The sequence below is a fragment of the Borostomias antarcticus genome (genome assembly GCF_949987555.1).
Source record: "Borostomias antarcticus genome assembly, chromosome: 17".
NCBI lineage: Eukaryota > Metazoa > Chordata > Actinopteri > Stomiiformes > Stomiidae > Borostomias > Borostomias antarcticus.
In genome coordinates, this window is record NC_140250.1 from 22,218,915 (window position 1) to 22,235,133 (window position 16,219).

The 16,219-nt window shown below is 45.1% G+C and overlaps 1 protein-coding gene across 1 annotated transcript in view; it reads right to left on the reverse strand.

Moving 5' to 3' along the window:
• Window positions 1–16,219, reverse strand: part of lrp1bb (low density lipoprotein receptor-related protein 1Bb) — a gene marked incomplete at both ends in the record, with an annotated part of 163,069 nt that overhangs the window by 90,111 nt on the left and 56,739 nt on the right. Inside the window, 10 exons of the mRNA XM_084452101.1 lie at window positions 894–1,094; window positions 2,036–2,218; window positions 3,825–3,998; window positions 5,732–5,812; window positions 10,485–10,601; window positions 11,334–11,459; window positions 12,565–12,705; window positions 12,954–13,076; window positions 14,441–14,630; window positions 15,071–15,290. Coding sequence (XP_084308227.1) covers window positions 894–1,094; window positions 2,036–2,218; window positions 3,825–3,998; window positions 5,732–5,812; window positions 10,485–10,601; window positions 11,334–11,459; window positions 12,565–12,705; window positions 12,954–13,076; window positions 14,441–14,630; window positions 15,071–15,290 — 1,556 coding nt within the window. The remainder of the gene's footprint in view (window positions 1–893; window positions 1,095–2,035; window positions 2,219–3,824; window positions 3,999–5,731; window positions 5,813–10,484; window positions 10,602–11,333; window positions 11,460–12,564; window positions 12,706–12,953; window positions 13,077–14,440; window positions 14,631–15,070; window positions 15,291–16,219) is intronic.

A 16,219-nucleotide genomic window follows, 5' to 3' on the forward strand; every position in this document is an offset into this window, starting at 1 on the left:
AAAATAAAAGAAGGAAGAATAAGAACTTTGTGCTCATCCTTCTCACACTCTCTATACTACGCACTTAACAGAGAGACCTTTCTTCTGAGCCACCTGGTTCTTGTTAGAGGGTACTAGTCTTGGGCCATTTAAAATACAAAAAAAGCACACTCTTCGCTAGCCGTGATTCCATCTTCTTGGGCTCAGTCCAGATGAGGATTGAGTTCTACCCGGCGTGCGGCCTTGCCGGTGTTAACGGGTGGGTACCCCCATAGGTTGCATCTGAGGTGAAAGAGCCCTGCTGAGCTGGCTCAAATCAATCAAGGTCCCTCTGTATGACCTAATCGGCCAGGAGCTGGCGGTGCAGCGCTGGCCCTTCTTCAGCAGTGATAACACACACACACACACACTCTAGGGCGTCGCTGACTCCCTGGAGGGTTCGGCTGGTGACGAAATGAAATGAACCTTTGTGTTTACGCCGCTCACTCAAAGAGATTACACATGTAGCGCGGGTCACCGGGGAGACCCCCTCTCTTCCCCTCCGATGGGCTTTGGACGAACACGTCTATGTTTGCAATCGTTTGTCGTACTTTGCGTTTCTCCCTTTGGTGTCTGAATCAACACGTTGGTGTCTCATCATACTCACAATGCTATGGGAATTATAGGTCTAAGAGTGGCCCAGAGGGAGAAAGTGTTGACTGGGTACCATTATATAAGACAAAACCCAGAAGACACTGCTAGCTGTGAAATACTGTGGTGCCTGAGGCCCTGACACTTTCATATAGGTAGCAGACAAGATAAGTACTTGTGGAGTACTCAAGCAAGCGTTCTTTGATCAAAACTGCCATCGCAATGTGCTGCGACAGGGTTTTCAGGTCTCAGAAGTGTGGATATGGGTCAGAACACAGTCTTACCACAGACCGGCCCTTCGTCTGACTGGTCGGCGCAGTCCACCCTGACGTTGCAGATCTTGTCAGGAGTGAGACAGGTGTTGGTGTCATTGGCGCAGGGGTATTTGGGGGGCTTGCAGACGGCCGTCTCGCAGGACTCCTCGTCAGAGCGGTCCTCACAGTCGATGTCGCCGTCACACACCCAGCTCTTAGTGATGCACTTTCCTACGGATTGAAAAAAAGAGGCAGACAAGCAGAGAAATGTTGACATCCATTCCAAGTCAGCCTGACTCATAGATAGAAAATTACAGGAGCTGAGCTGAAGGACTAAGATGGATGCTTTACACCCCCCATATAACAGTCCCCATGTAACAACAATATATAGTGAACATCAAGCTGTGCACCACCTTCTACATTATTCATTAGGGAGCAAAGCACCCCAATACCTGCATTACAACTTCAGAACCGTGATCACAGCACAGAGTTTCTATTAAAAACTGATGAGTGTTTGTAGAGATACAGAACCATCAGGTTTTAGGTTAAATACTGTATAATCTGTTTAATCTGTATATAATACTGTATAATCTGTATAATCCAATTAGAGAGTTATTAAAGACTTTATATTATTATATTATAATACCCATTTTCTTTCCAGGATTGAGTCAATTAACAAATGCTGCTTCGGTCGTAGCAAGTAAAAGTTCCACTTCATGTGTAAATTCACAACAGATCAATGCAGCTCTATCATACCTGCTTGCATATTAGTAATCCCAGAATGCACCACACCATTACAAATTACAAACAGGCAGGTGGATCTGACTGTTTGTTCCAGGATGTGTCATTGTTAATACAATATGTTGGCTGCACATACCTGGATTAAAGAGACTGGCAATTCAGATCCCTTCCACTAAAACTACTGTAGAATACATGGATTGAAATGAATTTACTTGTTTTCACTTTGGTTTTTCAAATGCAGTATCCATGAAATAATAAATGAAACCTTGCAAAGCTGGAGTCGATGTAATATGTGTATAACTGTAGGCTACACCTACATATTTTGGTGTTTGACGTCACAATTCACAGGTCGTCTTCAAAGAACACATTTATGGACAAAGGCACAGGACATGATTGTGGCAGGTCGGATGGCTCTGTCGATTTACTCCCACCTGTGTCTTTGCAGGTGAACTTGGCCTTGGGGTCACACATCCTCTTGGTGCCCTCGCAGGCCACTTCGTCACTCCCGTCCTCGCAGTCCTTGTCCCCGTCACACCTCCAGCGCTCAGGGATGCAGGTTCCGTCCGCGCTACAGTGAAACTCCTCCCCGCTGCACGCGATGACAGGCGGCAAAGCTGGCAGAAAGATAAAAACAAAGAAAAAACATTATTCAGTTCCCGACTCCATCACACACGTTTAGAGGACTGATGGGGGGGGGGAAAGAGCCAAACTACGGCGCCCCTTACGTTACTTTATGGACAGATATTGGGTACAAAGTCATGGGGGTGAATATGAGAAGACATTTGGTTGAACAGGCTAGACACTGCCCTCACTGTTCCTAACTGTGCGGTGCCTTGCCAGGAAAAATGTTTTTACTTCGGAGAGACATAACGTCTGATGCTCAAATGTTAGAGATCAAAAGGTATTTCCATAACAGTCAAAAGCCCAGGCAGGCAGCATCCCTGGGGGTTGAAGGGAAGGCAGACAGGGTAGAGAGGAAAACCCTGCTGCTCCCGTCCCGACGAAGGCTTGACGAATAGTTTCCTCATGCTAGTGACAAGCAAGTGAGCTGCAAGTTTTCCAGGGGCCGACACGAGCTTTGCAAGGTAATTATAACAGATTAAAAGATTCAGATCTTGATGGTCGTTCTCTTGTGAACAAAGAGAAGATTAGATCAGCCAGGCGTGAGCGTGAGAACTGAGAGGATATTAGACCAGGGCAATTATTAGTTACTTTGAACTCATTAGTCTCTTAGTCATAACACTGATCTACAGTAAAGGGCAAATTGAATCTTACTGGTATGTTCATTGTTATACAGTGTAATATATGCACACTAGAAAGCCTGGAGAGCCTAGAGAGCATAGCATCCATTAGAGCCCATACAAGAAAGCATGATCATGTTGAAATACAACATGAATGTATTCTAAGGCGTTTCTATTTTACGGTTTCTGCCTGCTCACATTGGTGTTTCAAATATGCTTATAGCAGCTTTATTTGCCATGGTAGATAAATGCAACCTTACCGTAAGCATATGAATGTTTGTTAGGTTCAGTTTAGGCATGGTTTCAATCAGGGTTATGTTTAGGATTAAAGTCAGGGTTAGGTATAGGGTCAAGGTCAGGGTTAGGGTTAGAGTCAGAGGTTTTGTACGGCCAACCATCCTCCCCCTACCTGATGCGCCAGATGGTTTGATTCATATAATGATCTGAGAACTCTCCGTTTGAAACTGTTTGGAAAAGGGCAGGCACTTTCTAAAATAAGTAGGAGGTGATTGGATGAACCATCTGTCTATCACCGTCTATCAGGCGCTAAGTTCAACCGCTCCTCGCTGTCATATACCCGCCCAGCATAGCTGTTTGTATTTCAAATTCCTCAGAACCAACATTGATTGGCGAGATCGTTTTCTGATCTGTCACAAATGGATCTCTATGGAGAGTATCCAGACTGATTTGCGAGAGAAAGAGAATGTGAGCTCGCAAAATCAGGACGGTCTTACGCGGTTAAGCCTTCCCAGCTTTGCTCCTTGATCGTAAAAATACAATACTAGTATTTCAATGCCGTATGAATATATTAAACGGCAACATGAGCCTTATGTGGAGGACATTTTTTTTAAATGTTTTCCTGGAACAATCAACGCGGTCCTCAAAAAAGCCCAAACCTTTGCCTTTAGACTGACAGGTCATCTATGATAAAGAGGCAACATTGATAACATTGATATACAACATATAAGCATTTCCTCACCAGCACCCCCAGGGCCACCACAAGTGGTGTTCTCGTCACTGAAGTCCCCACAGTCGTTGTCCCCATCACAGGACCAGTGGTCCGGGATACAGCGGCCGCTGGAGCACTGGAACTGGGTGTTGGAGCAGGAGTGGACGCAGCCCTCCTCATCACTCCCGTCTCCACAGTCGTCATCTGGACATGCGCAGGAAAGGGGGATGACAAACAAACTTGTTAGTAGCAAGACGTTAACTTAGTCCAGATGCTACAGGTAACTTCATCAAGACGTTAACTTAGTCCAGAAGCTACAGGTAACTTCATCAAGACGGTAACTTAGTCCAGATGCTACAGGTAACTTAATCAAGACGGTAACTTAGTCCAGAAGCTACAAGTAACTTCATCAAGATGTTAACTTAGTCCAGAAGCTACAGGTAACTTCATCAAGACGTTAACTTAGTCCAGAAGCTACAGGTAACTTCATCAAGACGGTAACTTAGTCCAGATGCTACAGGTAACTTAATCAAGACGGTAACTTAGTCCAGAAGCTACAAGTAACTTCATCAAGATGTTAACTTAGTCCAGAAGCTACAGGTAACTTCATCAAGACGTTAACTTAGTCCAGAAGCTACAGGTAACTTCATCAAGACGTTAACTTAGTCCAGAAGCTACAGGTCACTTCATCAAGACCTTAACTTAGTCCAGATGCTACAGGTAACTTCATCAAGACGGTAACTTAGTCCAGATGCTACAGGTAACTTCATCAAGATGTTAACTTAGTCCAGAAGCTACAGGTAACTTCATCAAGACGGTAACTTAGTCCAGATGCTACAGGTAACTTAATCAAGACGGTAACTTAGTCCAGAAGCTACAAGTAACTTCATCAAGATGTTAACTTAGTCCAGAAGCTACAGGTAACTTCATCAAGACCTTAACTTAGTCCAGATGCTACAGGTAACTTCATCAAGACGGTAACTTAGTCCAGATGCTACAGGTAACTTAATCAAGACGGTAACTTAGTCCAGAAGCTACAGGTAACTTCATCAAGATGTTAACTTAGTCCAGATGCTACAGGTAACTTCATCAAGACGTTAACTTAGTCCAGAAGCTACAGGTCACTTCATCAAGACGTTAACTTAGTCCAGAAGCTACAGGTAACTTCATCAAGATGTTAACTTAGTCCAGAAGCTACAGGTAACTTCATCAAGATGTTAACTTAGTCCAGATGCTACAGGTAACTTCATCAAGACGTTAACTTAGTCCAGAAGCTACAGGTAACTTAATCAAGACGGTAACTTAGTCCAGAAGCTACAGGTAACTTCATCAAGATGTTAACTTAGTCCAGATGCTACAGGTAACTTCATCAAGACGGTAACTTAGGCCAGATGCTGACGGTATGTCTTATGGCCCTTTTCCACCGCACAAAAAAGGCACAACTCGACCCTACCTGCTTTTTTTGGTTTTTCATTGCGTAAAATGAGAGTAGAATTGAGACGAATTGCTGCTTTTTTCAAATCACCTCCTTTGAGTTTTCTAGCGTGCTGAAGCAACCCAGCTAAGGTCACGTGAAAACTTTGCAGACTACTGATTGGTCAGAGAGAATCCCCTGTCATTTGTGCAACGCGGGACATCCATGGCACAAACCAAACCTGCCATGTTTAAACAGTTAATAGCGGTCGCTTTTTAAAATGTTCATTCACTGTGTCATTTGAGGTGCAGACATTCCTGTTTCGTGTTTTGTTTTGCGTTGAGTATGAGGTCACAGCGGTTTCATGTGGCGTCGCTATGATAACCGGCTACAATTAGGGGGGTACTATCTGAAGTGGAAAATAAAGTGGAAAAAAGCTAAAGTGAGTAAAGTCAAGTCCACCCAGTACAATGCATTGGAAAGGGTCCATTAAACACAACAGGTAAACAAGCATTTGAAGTACCTGAGTCGCAATGCCACTTCACACTGATGCACCTGCCATTGGAGCAGCTGAACTGAGTGAGTGGTTCACAGGTCGGGAAGGCTGTAGATATGAATACATGAATATAACGAGAGACAGAGCGCGAGAGAGAGAGAGACAGAGAGAGGGAGAGAGAGAGAGAGAGAGTGAGAGAGAGAGAGAGAGAGACAGAGAGAGAGAGAGAGAGAGAGAGAGAGAGCACAGTTATCCAGATAGCACCAAATTAAACAAATGCACTACAGCAAAAGTGGCAGATGCCTAAATGCTAGCGATCAAATCAGAATATATCCCACAAGTATTCTCAAATTGAATCTCATTATCATACAATTCACATTGTTCAGATGAAAAAGATCAAACTTTAAAGCAAAGTATAATATTCTGTTTGACCATCATGATAGAAAAAAACATGCATTCTATTTGAGGATTTCTGCTTTGTAGAATTTGAAGTGAATAGTACCTTCTACAGTATTGTCTCTTTTTAAAAGTTGTAATGTCTTAATTAAGGATCTTTATTTTAATATATGAGCATGTTGAAGTCTGATACATGTCCTACAACTTAATGAGGAGTACCTCAATACCAAAGTGGAAATTATGCTAAACAGATGGAAATTCATGTAAATCTGCCTAACAAATATGCTAATATTGGAGGTACTTGCACTGAAGTGTACTGTATCTGAAACCCTGCAATTTCATACCCTTTTTGGACAGGGCATTATGAATGTACATGGAGAGAATAATGATGTTTTGTGTCTTGCTTTAAAATATAGGACATCTACAAGTGATAGCTACACATATCATATTCACCCAACTTCAACTCCAACTAAAAACAAATTGGTCATGAACAACACACTCGATTAAATTAGAGAAACAGAAATAATAGAAACAGGATTAGTTCACAGATGTTATTTTGGCATCCAAGAAACAATGCTTCTACAGAAATGCTTTAATCTCTTTTCACATCATACACTTGTTGTTGTTTTTCTGTTCGTTTTTTAAACAAACTAAATACAAATAAATAAATAAAATATTTCCATTGTTAGGCTGGTCCACTCTGCTCGCTCCCGATCCAGACTCTCGCCCCTTCCCCGGAACCCTGGTCCACTCTGCTCGCTCCCGATCCAGACTCTCGCCCCTGCCCCGGACCCCTGGTCCACTCTGCTCGCTCCCGATCCAGACTCTCGCCCCTGCCCCGGACCCCTGGTTCGCCCTGTTCACCCTGTTCCCGGACGGGATTCCTGACCCTGAGCTCCTGTGCCCCCTGGACCCTGAGCACCTCCCCTCCCAGTGACTGCCCCTGCACTACCCCCAGACACTTTTGTACTCATTGGTCACATTGTCACCTGTTTTGTTCTGCCTCCATGTGTTTCGTCTTCTGATCGTTGTCTTGTCTTCTATGTTGGTTTGTGTCCTCCCTGCCCCAGCTCTAGACACCTGTCCCTCACTAGTCCCACATCACTCCAGTCCCTCCTCTCCTGGCCCTCTAGGTTCTGCCCTGTCCCATTCCCCGTCCCAGCCTGGTTCCCTGTTCCCTTCCCTTGTGTCCGTGTTCCACTGTCCTTGTGTTGGTGTCTTGTTGGAATCCCTCCATGTCCTTGTCTGGGTGATTGTCTGCGGCTGTGTCTCGTTGTGTCTTGTTGCACACCTGTACGTTGTTCCATGATTGTTCTCTCAGAGTATATATCCTCTCCTGTTTCCTTTGTTGTCTGTCGGTTCATTAGCTGAATCCCAATCTGAGTGCGCAAACGACCCTTGCGGCCCCTCGCACTTGCGGCCTGAGGCCTGAGCACTTAAATGAAGTCAGCTGGAAGGGCCAGAGGGTGCAGGGCCGTGAATTAAATGGGACAGCACTTCCAGCTGCGCGCCAACGATTCCCAAGCCAGTTTAGCTCAATGCCCCTCCCACTTAGTTTTCATTGGCTGCTGCGTCCCTCCGAGGCAGAGGCTGCTCTGGCTGCTCCTCAGCTCTCCGCTCGGCTCTGCAAATTGACCGACTGACGTCTGTTTTAATTTAATAATAATTAAAAAATTACGTTGGGTGGGATATGCTTGCAGCATGTGGATTTCAAGATCAATGTTGTGTTATCGGCAAATGTCATCATTTATGTGTGATGCACTCGGATCATGACTCGGATGCACTCAAGCACTGTGTCACATGAGACGCGGTGGACTGTGGGTATTTTCTGCTACTAAGTCAGCGAAATTGCGGACTTTCGATAAGTGCGGTTAAAGTGCGCGAAATGGCGGCAGTGGCGCACTTGTGGACCTAGCAATTCCGTTTTGGGACTACCCTGAGCCCTTGTGGACTTAGCGGGAACGCGCATGTAAGGCCACAAGGCCGCGAGTGCTCTGCACTTTCGCCTAAGTGCGCGATTTGGGATTCAGCTTTCGTCTATGTTGGTGCGTTTCCTCCTAGTGTTCCCCTGTTTATTTTTTGGACATTAAAACCTTGTTTTTGAACCTGCGCTGCCTGCCTGCTGTCTGCTATTGGGTCCTACCTCCACCAGCCTCAAACCCTAACACTTGGAGCTCTATTGACTTCAGTTTGAACTCTGAACTATATTTCTTGGGTATTTCACGTCTTTGTACTCCACGCTTATCACGCAAGGAGTTAAACGAAAGAAACGGTCTGGTCTTGGTGTTTAACATTCATTGAAAATTAATACCAGCATCCATAAATGATGGCAGTTTCAAGTTGACTGAGAAACCCGGCTTAACATACAGTGTGAAAACGACTAAACCCCTGACAAACACAATTAAAAAGAGCATTAGTCTCTGATGAGGCCACCACAGAGCTGCTGACGTTCAAACACCCACAGAGGCTGCTGAGGTGAGGTGAGCTGAATAGCCAGAGACGCACACTGGAGCTCCTACGGAGAAGCAATGCCTGAGAGAGCTCAGACAACGGTATGGGAGAGAATATGTTTTGCAGCTCAGCTTGATTATGATTGAATGAAGCCGAGCATGAACTTTAATTACTGCTTACACCCTGGCTGTTTGTGGCTAAGTACTGAAGCGGCTTAGGACACACAAAGGGAGGCTGAGGAGATATTACATGGTGTGGCATCTGGCAACGATCACAGACCGCAATGTGGCATCTTTACCGCATAAGGTGATGAAAGACAAGGATTCAAAAGGCTTTTTTTTTTTTTTTTATATGTTTTTTAAATATGTTTTGAGCTTCTTCATACTATTTTTACTTCTTTCCATCCACCAATGTGGAAAAGGTGTGAAAGTGACAAAAGAATATAGCTGCAAGTTTGAAATGCAGTACATTTAAAGATTTAAAAACAACTAGGGTTGCGAGCAGCAGTGAGCGGGCCCTTGCACCCCATGCATGTCGGGGTGCGGCGCCGTTAAAGGGTGTGCTATTTCGGTGTCCAGTACTGAGAGAAACTTCCTGTCACCAGTAGGTGGCGCTCTAAGCAGATATTTGCCGGGCCAATCACAACCATTTATTTAATATTGGGTGGGTTTGATACAATGACTGTATCCATTTGATACAATGATATGATGACTTAACCATGTTGCTCTGATTGGTTAAAGGTCTATCCAATTGTATCCAGAGGCATTTTGATCTGCGACCATTGATAACGCCCCTTGGAAATTGAAAATAAACTTGGAAGTTCGAGACCCTTCACATTTTTGCAAATTGGGTCTGGCACAGCCAGGCTAATGTGACACCTCCTAACTCAAGTGTGTCACTGAGTGAATGCTTAGCCTTTGGCTGAGCAGGTCCTATTAAATAATGTAAGTACCAAAACTCACTTCTCACTCGAATGAAGCAATGCATGCAAAATATTCAAGGACACAGTGAAATATGAAGCAACACTCAGCTGAACTGGCAGAGAGACCTACCGTGCCATAAGAGAGACAGCATGCCTTCACCAAGGGAGTTCTACAATACCCAAATGCTCATGTATAAAGTGCTGTTCCCTGGCAGTTATCAACACATAGTACACTGATACATGTTTGTCTCTGACAACCCACAGACTAGTATTTACAGTCTAAAAATATGTTTTTGTTGTTTCAATTATTTGTAAGGTAAAGTGAGCACTACATGTTTATTGTAACCCATGTTTATTGTCAGTTGTCTAGATGATATTGCTTTTACCTCCAGGCAAGTTAAGAAAAGACAACAAGAAGCTCACTTTACGAGGACACAGAACAAACAAACATCCAGTTTCTTAACAGGAAGCCGGCTGCAATGCTTTCAAGGCTTCTTTAGTGTAGCTGGGTCACTGGAGAAGGCTGGATTCCCACAGAACCATTTCCTTTGAGCTCAACCTCATGCTGTGATTCTTGGTCTACCCTTCATGTTTAGTGGCGATGTGATTGCATAATCACTTCTAGGATGCTCAACCTTAACCCGGAGGTGGTAGCCTTAACCCAACTGTGGTAAGCCTACAACAGCACTTCAGCATGGCTTCCAAGAGCGGCTAATGGAAAACAGTTTGAATTGGATGTATTGTGTGTGTGTGTGTGCGTGCGCGTTAAAGTGAACAGGCCTTAACCCTTTGAATACGACCACGTCACCGGCAACATTTTAAAAATATATAACAAATATTTAATAATATAAAAAAAAAATCTAACAAATAAAAAAGATTCCTCACTCCAACACTTGCTGAAAGCTGAGAAACTGCGCTTTCTAGTATTATAGGGAAAATCCAATTAATATTCGAAATGTTGTCACTGTATTTTCAGGGTTAAAAGGGTTAAAAACGTAGACTGTAACCCACCACAGGAAGAAGACTCGTCTGACGCGTCTCCGCAGTCGTCGTCGCGGTCGCAGCGCCATGCCTGGGGTATGCAGCGGCCGTTCCGACAGGAGAACTGGTTGGGCTGGCACGGCTGGGCTGGGACAAGCGGACGGGAGAGAGAACGCACTTGTAATTTAACGGCGCGCGTGTCAAGGCAAGACGACGTGTACGACCTTCTAAAGATCACTCAATCACACGTATGTCAATGCCGGCCCCCGCCACACGGCTTAAGAGCCTATCTCTCAATCACACGCGTGTAGAAGGTGCATGACGGCTGCTGGGAATGTGCGGAGCCCTTGCATGAACCCTCAGTCACATACTCGGCGTCCATGACAGACACGCACACTGTAGGCGGCAGCCTAGTGATCTGTTCGAGGCGTGTAATATGCATGTCAATCAGATGACAGCGCAACATTTATCATCCCCTTTAACGCTCATTGATTGATCCTCTCGAGCTAAAAGCTCTAGAGGCATCACTTGCAACTTGCTGCTCTAGGTGTTAAAAGGGGGGAAAAAAAAATCTGGGTCAGACATAATGTACAGTAAGTGATTCTGACACTAACTCAATAGCAGGAGAAGTTGCGTCTCGAGAGCGCTTAGGTCTTTGATTGGAGAAAGTGCTTTCTCCTGATGAAATTGATCACTGCATAGTACCTGGGGTGTAAGAGTTCACTACATATGTTAGAGTACAGTATATACAGTAGCATGATGTTGGGGGGCTTTGATGTACTGAGGCCCAACTGCAGCTTGAGTCATTTTAGAGGAAACCTTTACACAGCGGGAGTGGGAAGCAAAAGTCTGATAGATATGATATTGTAATAGATTTACCTGAACATGTGATGTTGGACTCATCTTCATTGTTGCCACAGTCGTTGTTTCCATCGCAAAGCCAACGTTTCGGGATGCAGCGATTGTTGTTACACTTGAACTGGTCAATGGGACAGCTGTGGTTGTCTGGAACCAACAGATATACCCAAAGCTTAGCACCCCTACCCATATTTTGCAATTATTTCCAATGTATTTAAATGTAGATGTTCAATTGACTTGATGACAGCAATCTAGGATGATAGCCCTAACCCTAACCTCACACAATAAAATACAGAAATATTCAGCAATGAAAGTGGTTCAAACCTAGTTAGTATATCATGAAACTATAGAACATTCCGGCACAGTGGGTAATTGATTTTGCAATTCTGAGCATTTTAGCGGAGGATCAAATTATAGTATTTTTGATGGTGAGAAATTACTCAGCATCCAGGCGTCTAACGTGGTGTTTATCGTATCGATTCCCTCAAGAGAAAGTCACTTGTAAGAGCAGAATGTGACGATCGGGCTGCAGGCTTATTATTCACCAGCTTTGGAACAGTGACCTTTGGCATGATATTGCAGGTGTGTGTGTGTGTGTGTGTGTGTGTGTGTGTGTGTGTGTGTGTGTGTGAGAGAGAGAGAGAAAGAGAGAGAGAGAGACTGTGTGTGTGTGTGTACGTGTGTGCGTGTGTGTGTGTGTGTGTGTGTGTGTGTGTGTATACACAAGTGTGTGTGTGTGTGTGTGTATACTGTCTGTATGCATGCATGTATGTGTGTGTGTGTACAGGGTACTAACAGCAGCTATGACCCCCCTCGTCACTCCTGTCTTGGCAGTGTGTGTGTGTGCGTGTGTACGTGTGTGTGTGTGTGTGCGTGTGTACGTGTGTGTGTGTGTGTGTGTGTGTGTGTGTACAGGGTACTAACAGCAGCTATGACCCTCCTCGTCACTCCCGTCTAGGCTGTGTGTGTGTGTGTGTGTGTGTGTGTGCGCGTGTGTACATGTGTGTGTGTGTGTGTGTGTGTGTGTGTGTACAGGGTACTCACAGCAGCTGTGACCCTCCTCGTCACTCCCGTCTAGGCTGTGTGTGTGTGTGTGTGTGCGCGCGTGTGTGTGTACAGGGTACTCACAGCAGCTGTCACCCTCCTCGTCACTCCCGTCTAGGCTGTGTGTGTGTGTGTGTGTGTGTGTGTGCGCGTGTGTACATGTGTGTGTGTGTGTGTGTGTGTGTGTGTGTGTGTACAGGGTACTCACAGCAGCTGTGACCCTCCTCGTCACTCCCGTCTAGGCAGTCATCATCTCCGTCACACTTCCATGACTCTCGTATGCAGCGCTGATTACGACACTGAAACTCATCACTCTTACAGCGCTGAGGCTCCACCCCCCCTGTAGGGACTTCAGGGACAAACGCACGTTATAAAAGAGTCCAAGCAAATCAGTGTTCTTAAATGAACAGCAAAACGCCGCGCTAGATTGCGTTTCTAAAGAAGCCTTGTAAAACTAAGAACATGCAACTTCTTTTTGTCTGTTGCCCTAAAATGGATTTCTTTATGATAAATGTATGTTAGTGTTACAAACTTAATTTGGGGAATATTTCAGGTATCTCGCCCCCTGAGTGGATGCTGGAGCTTATTTGGTCCTACCTGAGCAGGTGACATTGTTCTTCTCCAGGACCTGGTTGTCAGCGCAGGCACACACTCTGCCTCCTGGGATGGCCAGGCACAGGGTACTACATCCCCCATAATTCACCCTGCACGCGTTGTCACCTGGAAATATAACACGGATAACATATAAGTTTGCCTAAATTAAGTTTTGCCATTCAAACTTTCTTTGTGTGCGTCTGGTCGTTTTGTCTGTCATTTCTCTAAGCATCAGTTCGGAGGTAGAGCACAGTGTGAAGAATCGGACACATGGTACATCTTTTTTATACAGAATGAATGTCCTTTTTCTGAACAGTGTTCCAGGTGCATGCCACATCATCTGTATCCAAGTGTCAAATGAATTATTCGGGACATTGTTGAAGAGAGCCATTTGACATTTATATCCTTCTGGAGGAATAATTTGTCTTTTAGACAAAACCTAGCGCTCCCAGGGGAGAGGAGAAAAAATAGAGTTTTTGTGAAGAAACTGTCACTTAGAAAGTTGAGGCATGGGGACTGTTCAGTTTCATTTACAACAGCAGTGCCTGAGCCAATGAGATAAAGCCCTCCGTTTTGTGGGAGCCAATCAGTAATGCTCAGAGAATGGAGTAGCCAATTAATCTCTGGTGACATGAGCTTTGGAGGAACTCTTTGCCACATGCAGGGGAACTAGTCTCCACTCAAAGCCAAGCATTGCTCCGCATCACCTACTGTATCACACTCTGACAATTACATGAAGCAATGCATCAAATTGACGCTCAATTATAAGATAATCAAGTGAATGTGGTTGACTCTAAACACAGTGAATTGGCCCAGAACTATTTTGATGTGTTAAGGTCGGATGGCTACAGTCATCCTGCTTCTCTTCCTACTCCACACACACACACACAAACACACACACACACATACACACACACACACACACACACACACACACGCACACACACGCACACACATGCACACACACGCACACACACACACCCAGAGGAGCAGCAGCAGGGTTTTCACAGCACTTTACCGCCATTCTGCACCATAACAAGCAGAACACCTGCGGTGAGGCCCTACGGTTCTGCTCCACCAATCGTGCGCATCCTCCACCGCCATCAATTCATCTATGACTCCTAACAGTGGGAATCCATCATCATTCACCACAACACCCGTGTAGAGTCCCTCCTTCATCTCACAGAGTGGACCTGAACGTATGGTTGCCTCAGCATCAATCTGCTGGCTCACACACTATGGAAGCAGACTGCCATCATGTAAAGACTATGGCATATTAGGTCGAGATGCGGGCCTCTGCACAACGGCTGCGATTACCGTAGCAATAATATCGCTTGCACATCTAATTACTTGACAACGCGGTAAATTTATTTTACTGCATCCTTAATTGAACTCCATTTCCTGGAGAGAGTCTTGCGTGCAGTGAAGAGGGACAGGGGGGGTTGGTTGTACAAGCCGCCGCCTACACGTGGGATGGGAGCAGCCCCCACCTTGCTGAGACTGGGCGTCGAACACGCGCAGTCCGAACAGGGGCGGCCTCTCGCTCCTCAGCAGGGTGACGTCCCCCGAGGACAGGTCCAGCTGGAAGACGGAGGCGTTCATGTACTCCGTCCAAAAGATGGCGTTACGGTAGTGAGAGATCCCGAAGGGGTGGTTGAGCTCTCTGCCGTTGTACACGACCTGGATGTGGGAGGGAGAGAGACACACGTGAGACAGGAAGCCAGGCAATGGCAGCAGGGAACACTTTTTTTTTATTGATCCTTTATTTTATACAGGTTTGTCTCATTGAGATTCTCTTTTTCAAGAGAAACCTGTCAAGGGGTAATAGGCCGTAGCATACACGAATAAACGAACAAACAAATACACATTACATTACCCAAGCCTAACAAGGCTTTTCCCAGGCTGTCATTGTAAATAAAGAATTTGTTCTTAATCACTCTTGCCTGACTAAATAAAGATTTTGTTTTGTTGTTGTTGTTTTTTAAGCCAGGAGTTACGGAAAAAAAGACACAGATACTGAAGTGAATAAGCCATTGCAGTTTCGCTTGAATCCAAACCTGATTGGTCGAGAAGCTGACGTGAGATGGTACGACATGCAACACGTGCGCTGCTTCACTCACCATTCGTCCCGTACCGTTGAGGTGGATCTTCTCGATGTGGTCATAGTAGGCATCACACCAGTACATGGTGCTGGTCCCATGATCCAGGGTCAGCCCGTTGGGCCACAGCATGTTGGACGTAACGAATATCTTCCTGTTCGATCCGTCCATCCAGGCTTTCTCAATCCTCCCGATGCTGTCGTTCACCTCGTCCTCCTCCCAGTCCGTCCAGTACATCCAGCTGCACGACGCGCGACGAGAAAGGCGGAAGAAATGAAATGAGGAAAACGTGAGCAGACCTGAGTCAAAATTAAGCAATAAACCACTTTTATAACAGCTAGGGAGGTCCGCTCCGCTTCGCGTCATGCCTAACAACGCCCCCTAGCTGTTATAAAATCACTATAACACACGGCCTCTCGTGGTTTATTGCTTTTATACAATGGTTACTACAGCTATTAGTGTAAAATAAACACACAGCAATGTAAAATATTAACATTCATCCAAAACGAAGCATCATTCCCTCAATTCCGCCGCGCAAAATAGTTCCCCTAACAAAAGGGTTGCCAAGCAACAACAACAACAACTACAATGCATTGGATCAAATGGGAGGCGCGTTAATACTGAAAATGGAACGATATGCGGTCCCAGGTGTGTGTTACAAAGTATTTTAACACGACTTCCAGCCAATCAGAATCAAGAACCACAACTAACCGTTGTATAATACACAATTTGAAATCTATTCAATGCACTACTTGAGATCATCGAATTGACTCAGGCTCTGCTTGGGTCGGCCTTGTTGAACAGCCTTTTGGTCACATTGTGCCAGAGAAGAACATGAGCCACACTACATACAACAAAAGCCCACAAATACATAACAGGAATCTCTTTTTCAAACCACCGAATAGCAAATAAACATCAAACAGTCTGTCAAAGCCGACCATTAAACCAGCTTGCCTCTCTGTCTTTTCAGGGTACAAGGAGCTTGATGTAAGTTGGACTGCTATTCTCCATGGAACTGTGGTATTTGAAATGCGATTGGGTCAACGATTTGACATGATCTAGTCTCTGGTAAGCATGCTTAAGGGATTTGTAGTGGCTGTGCTTCACTGAGGGGCTGCACATCCCTCTCTGTCTCATCAATGATAGAGGCTCAGCTACATGAATGGTACA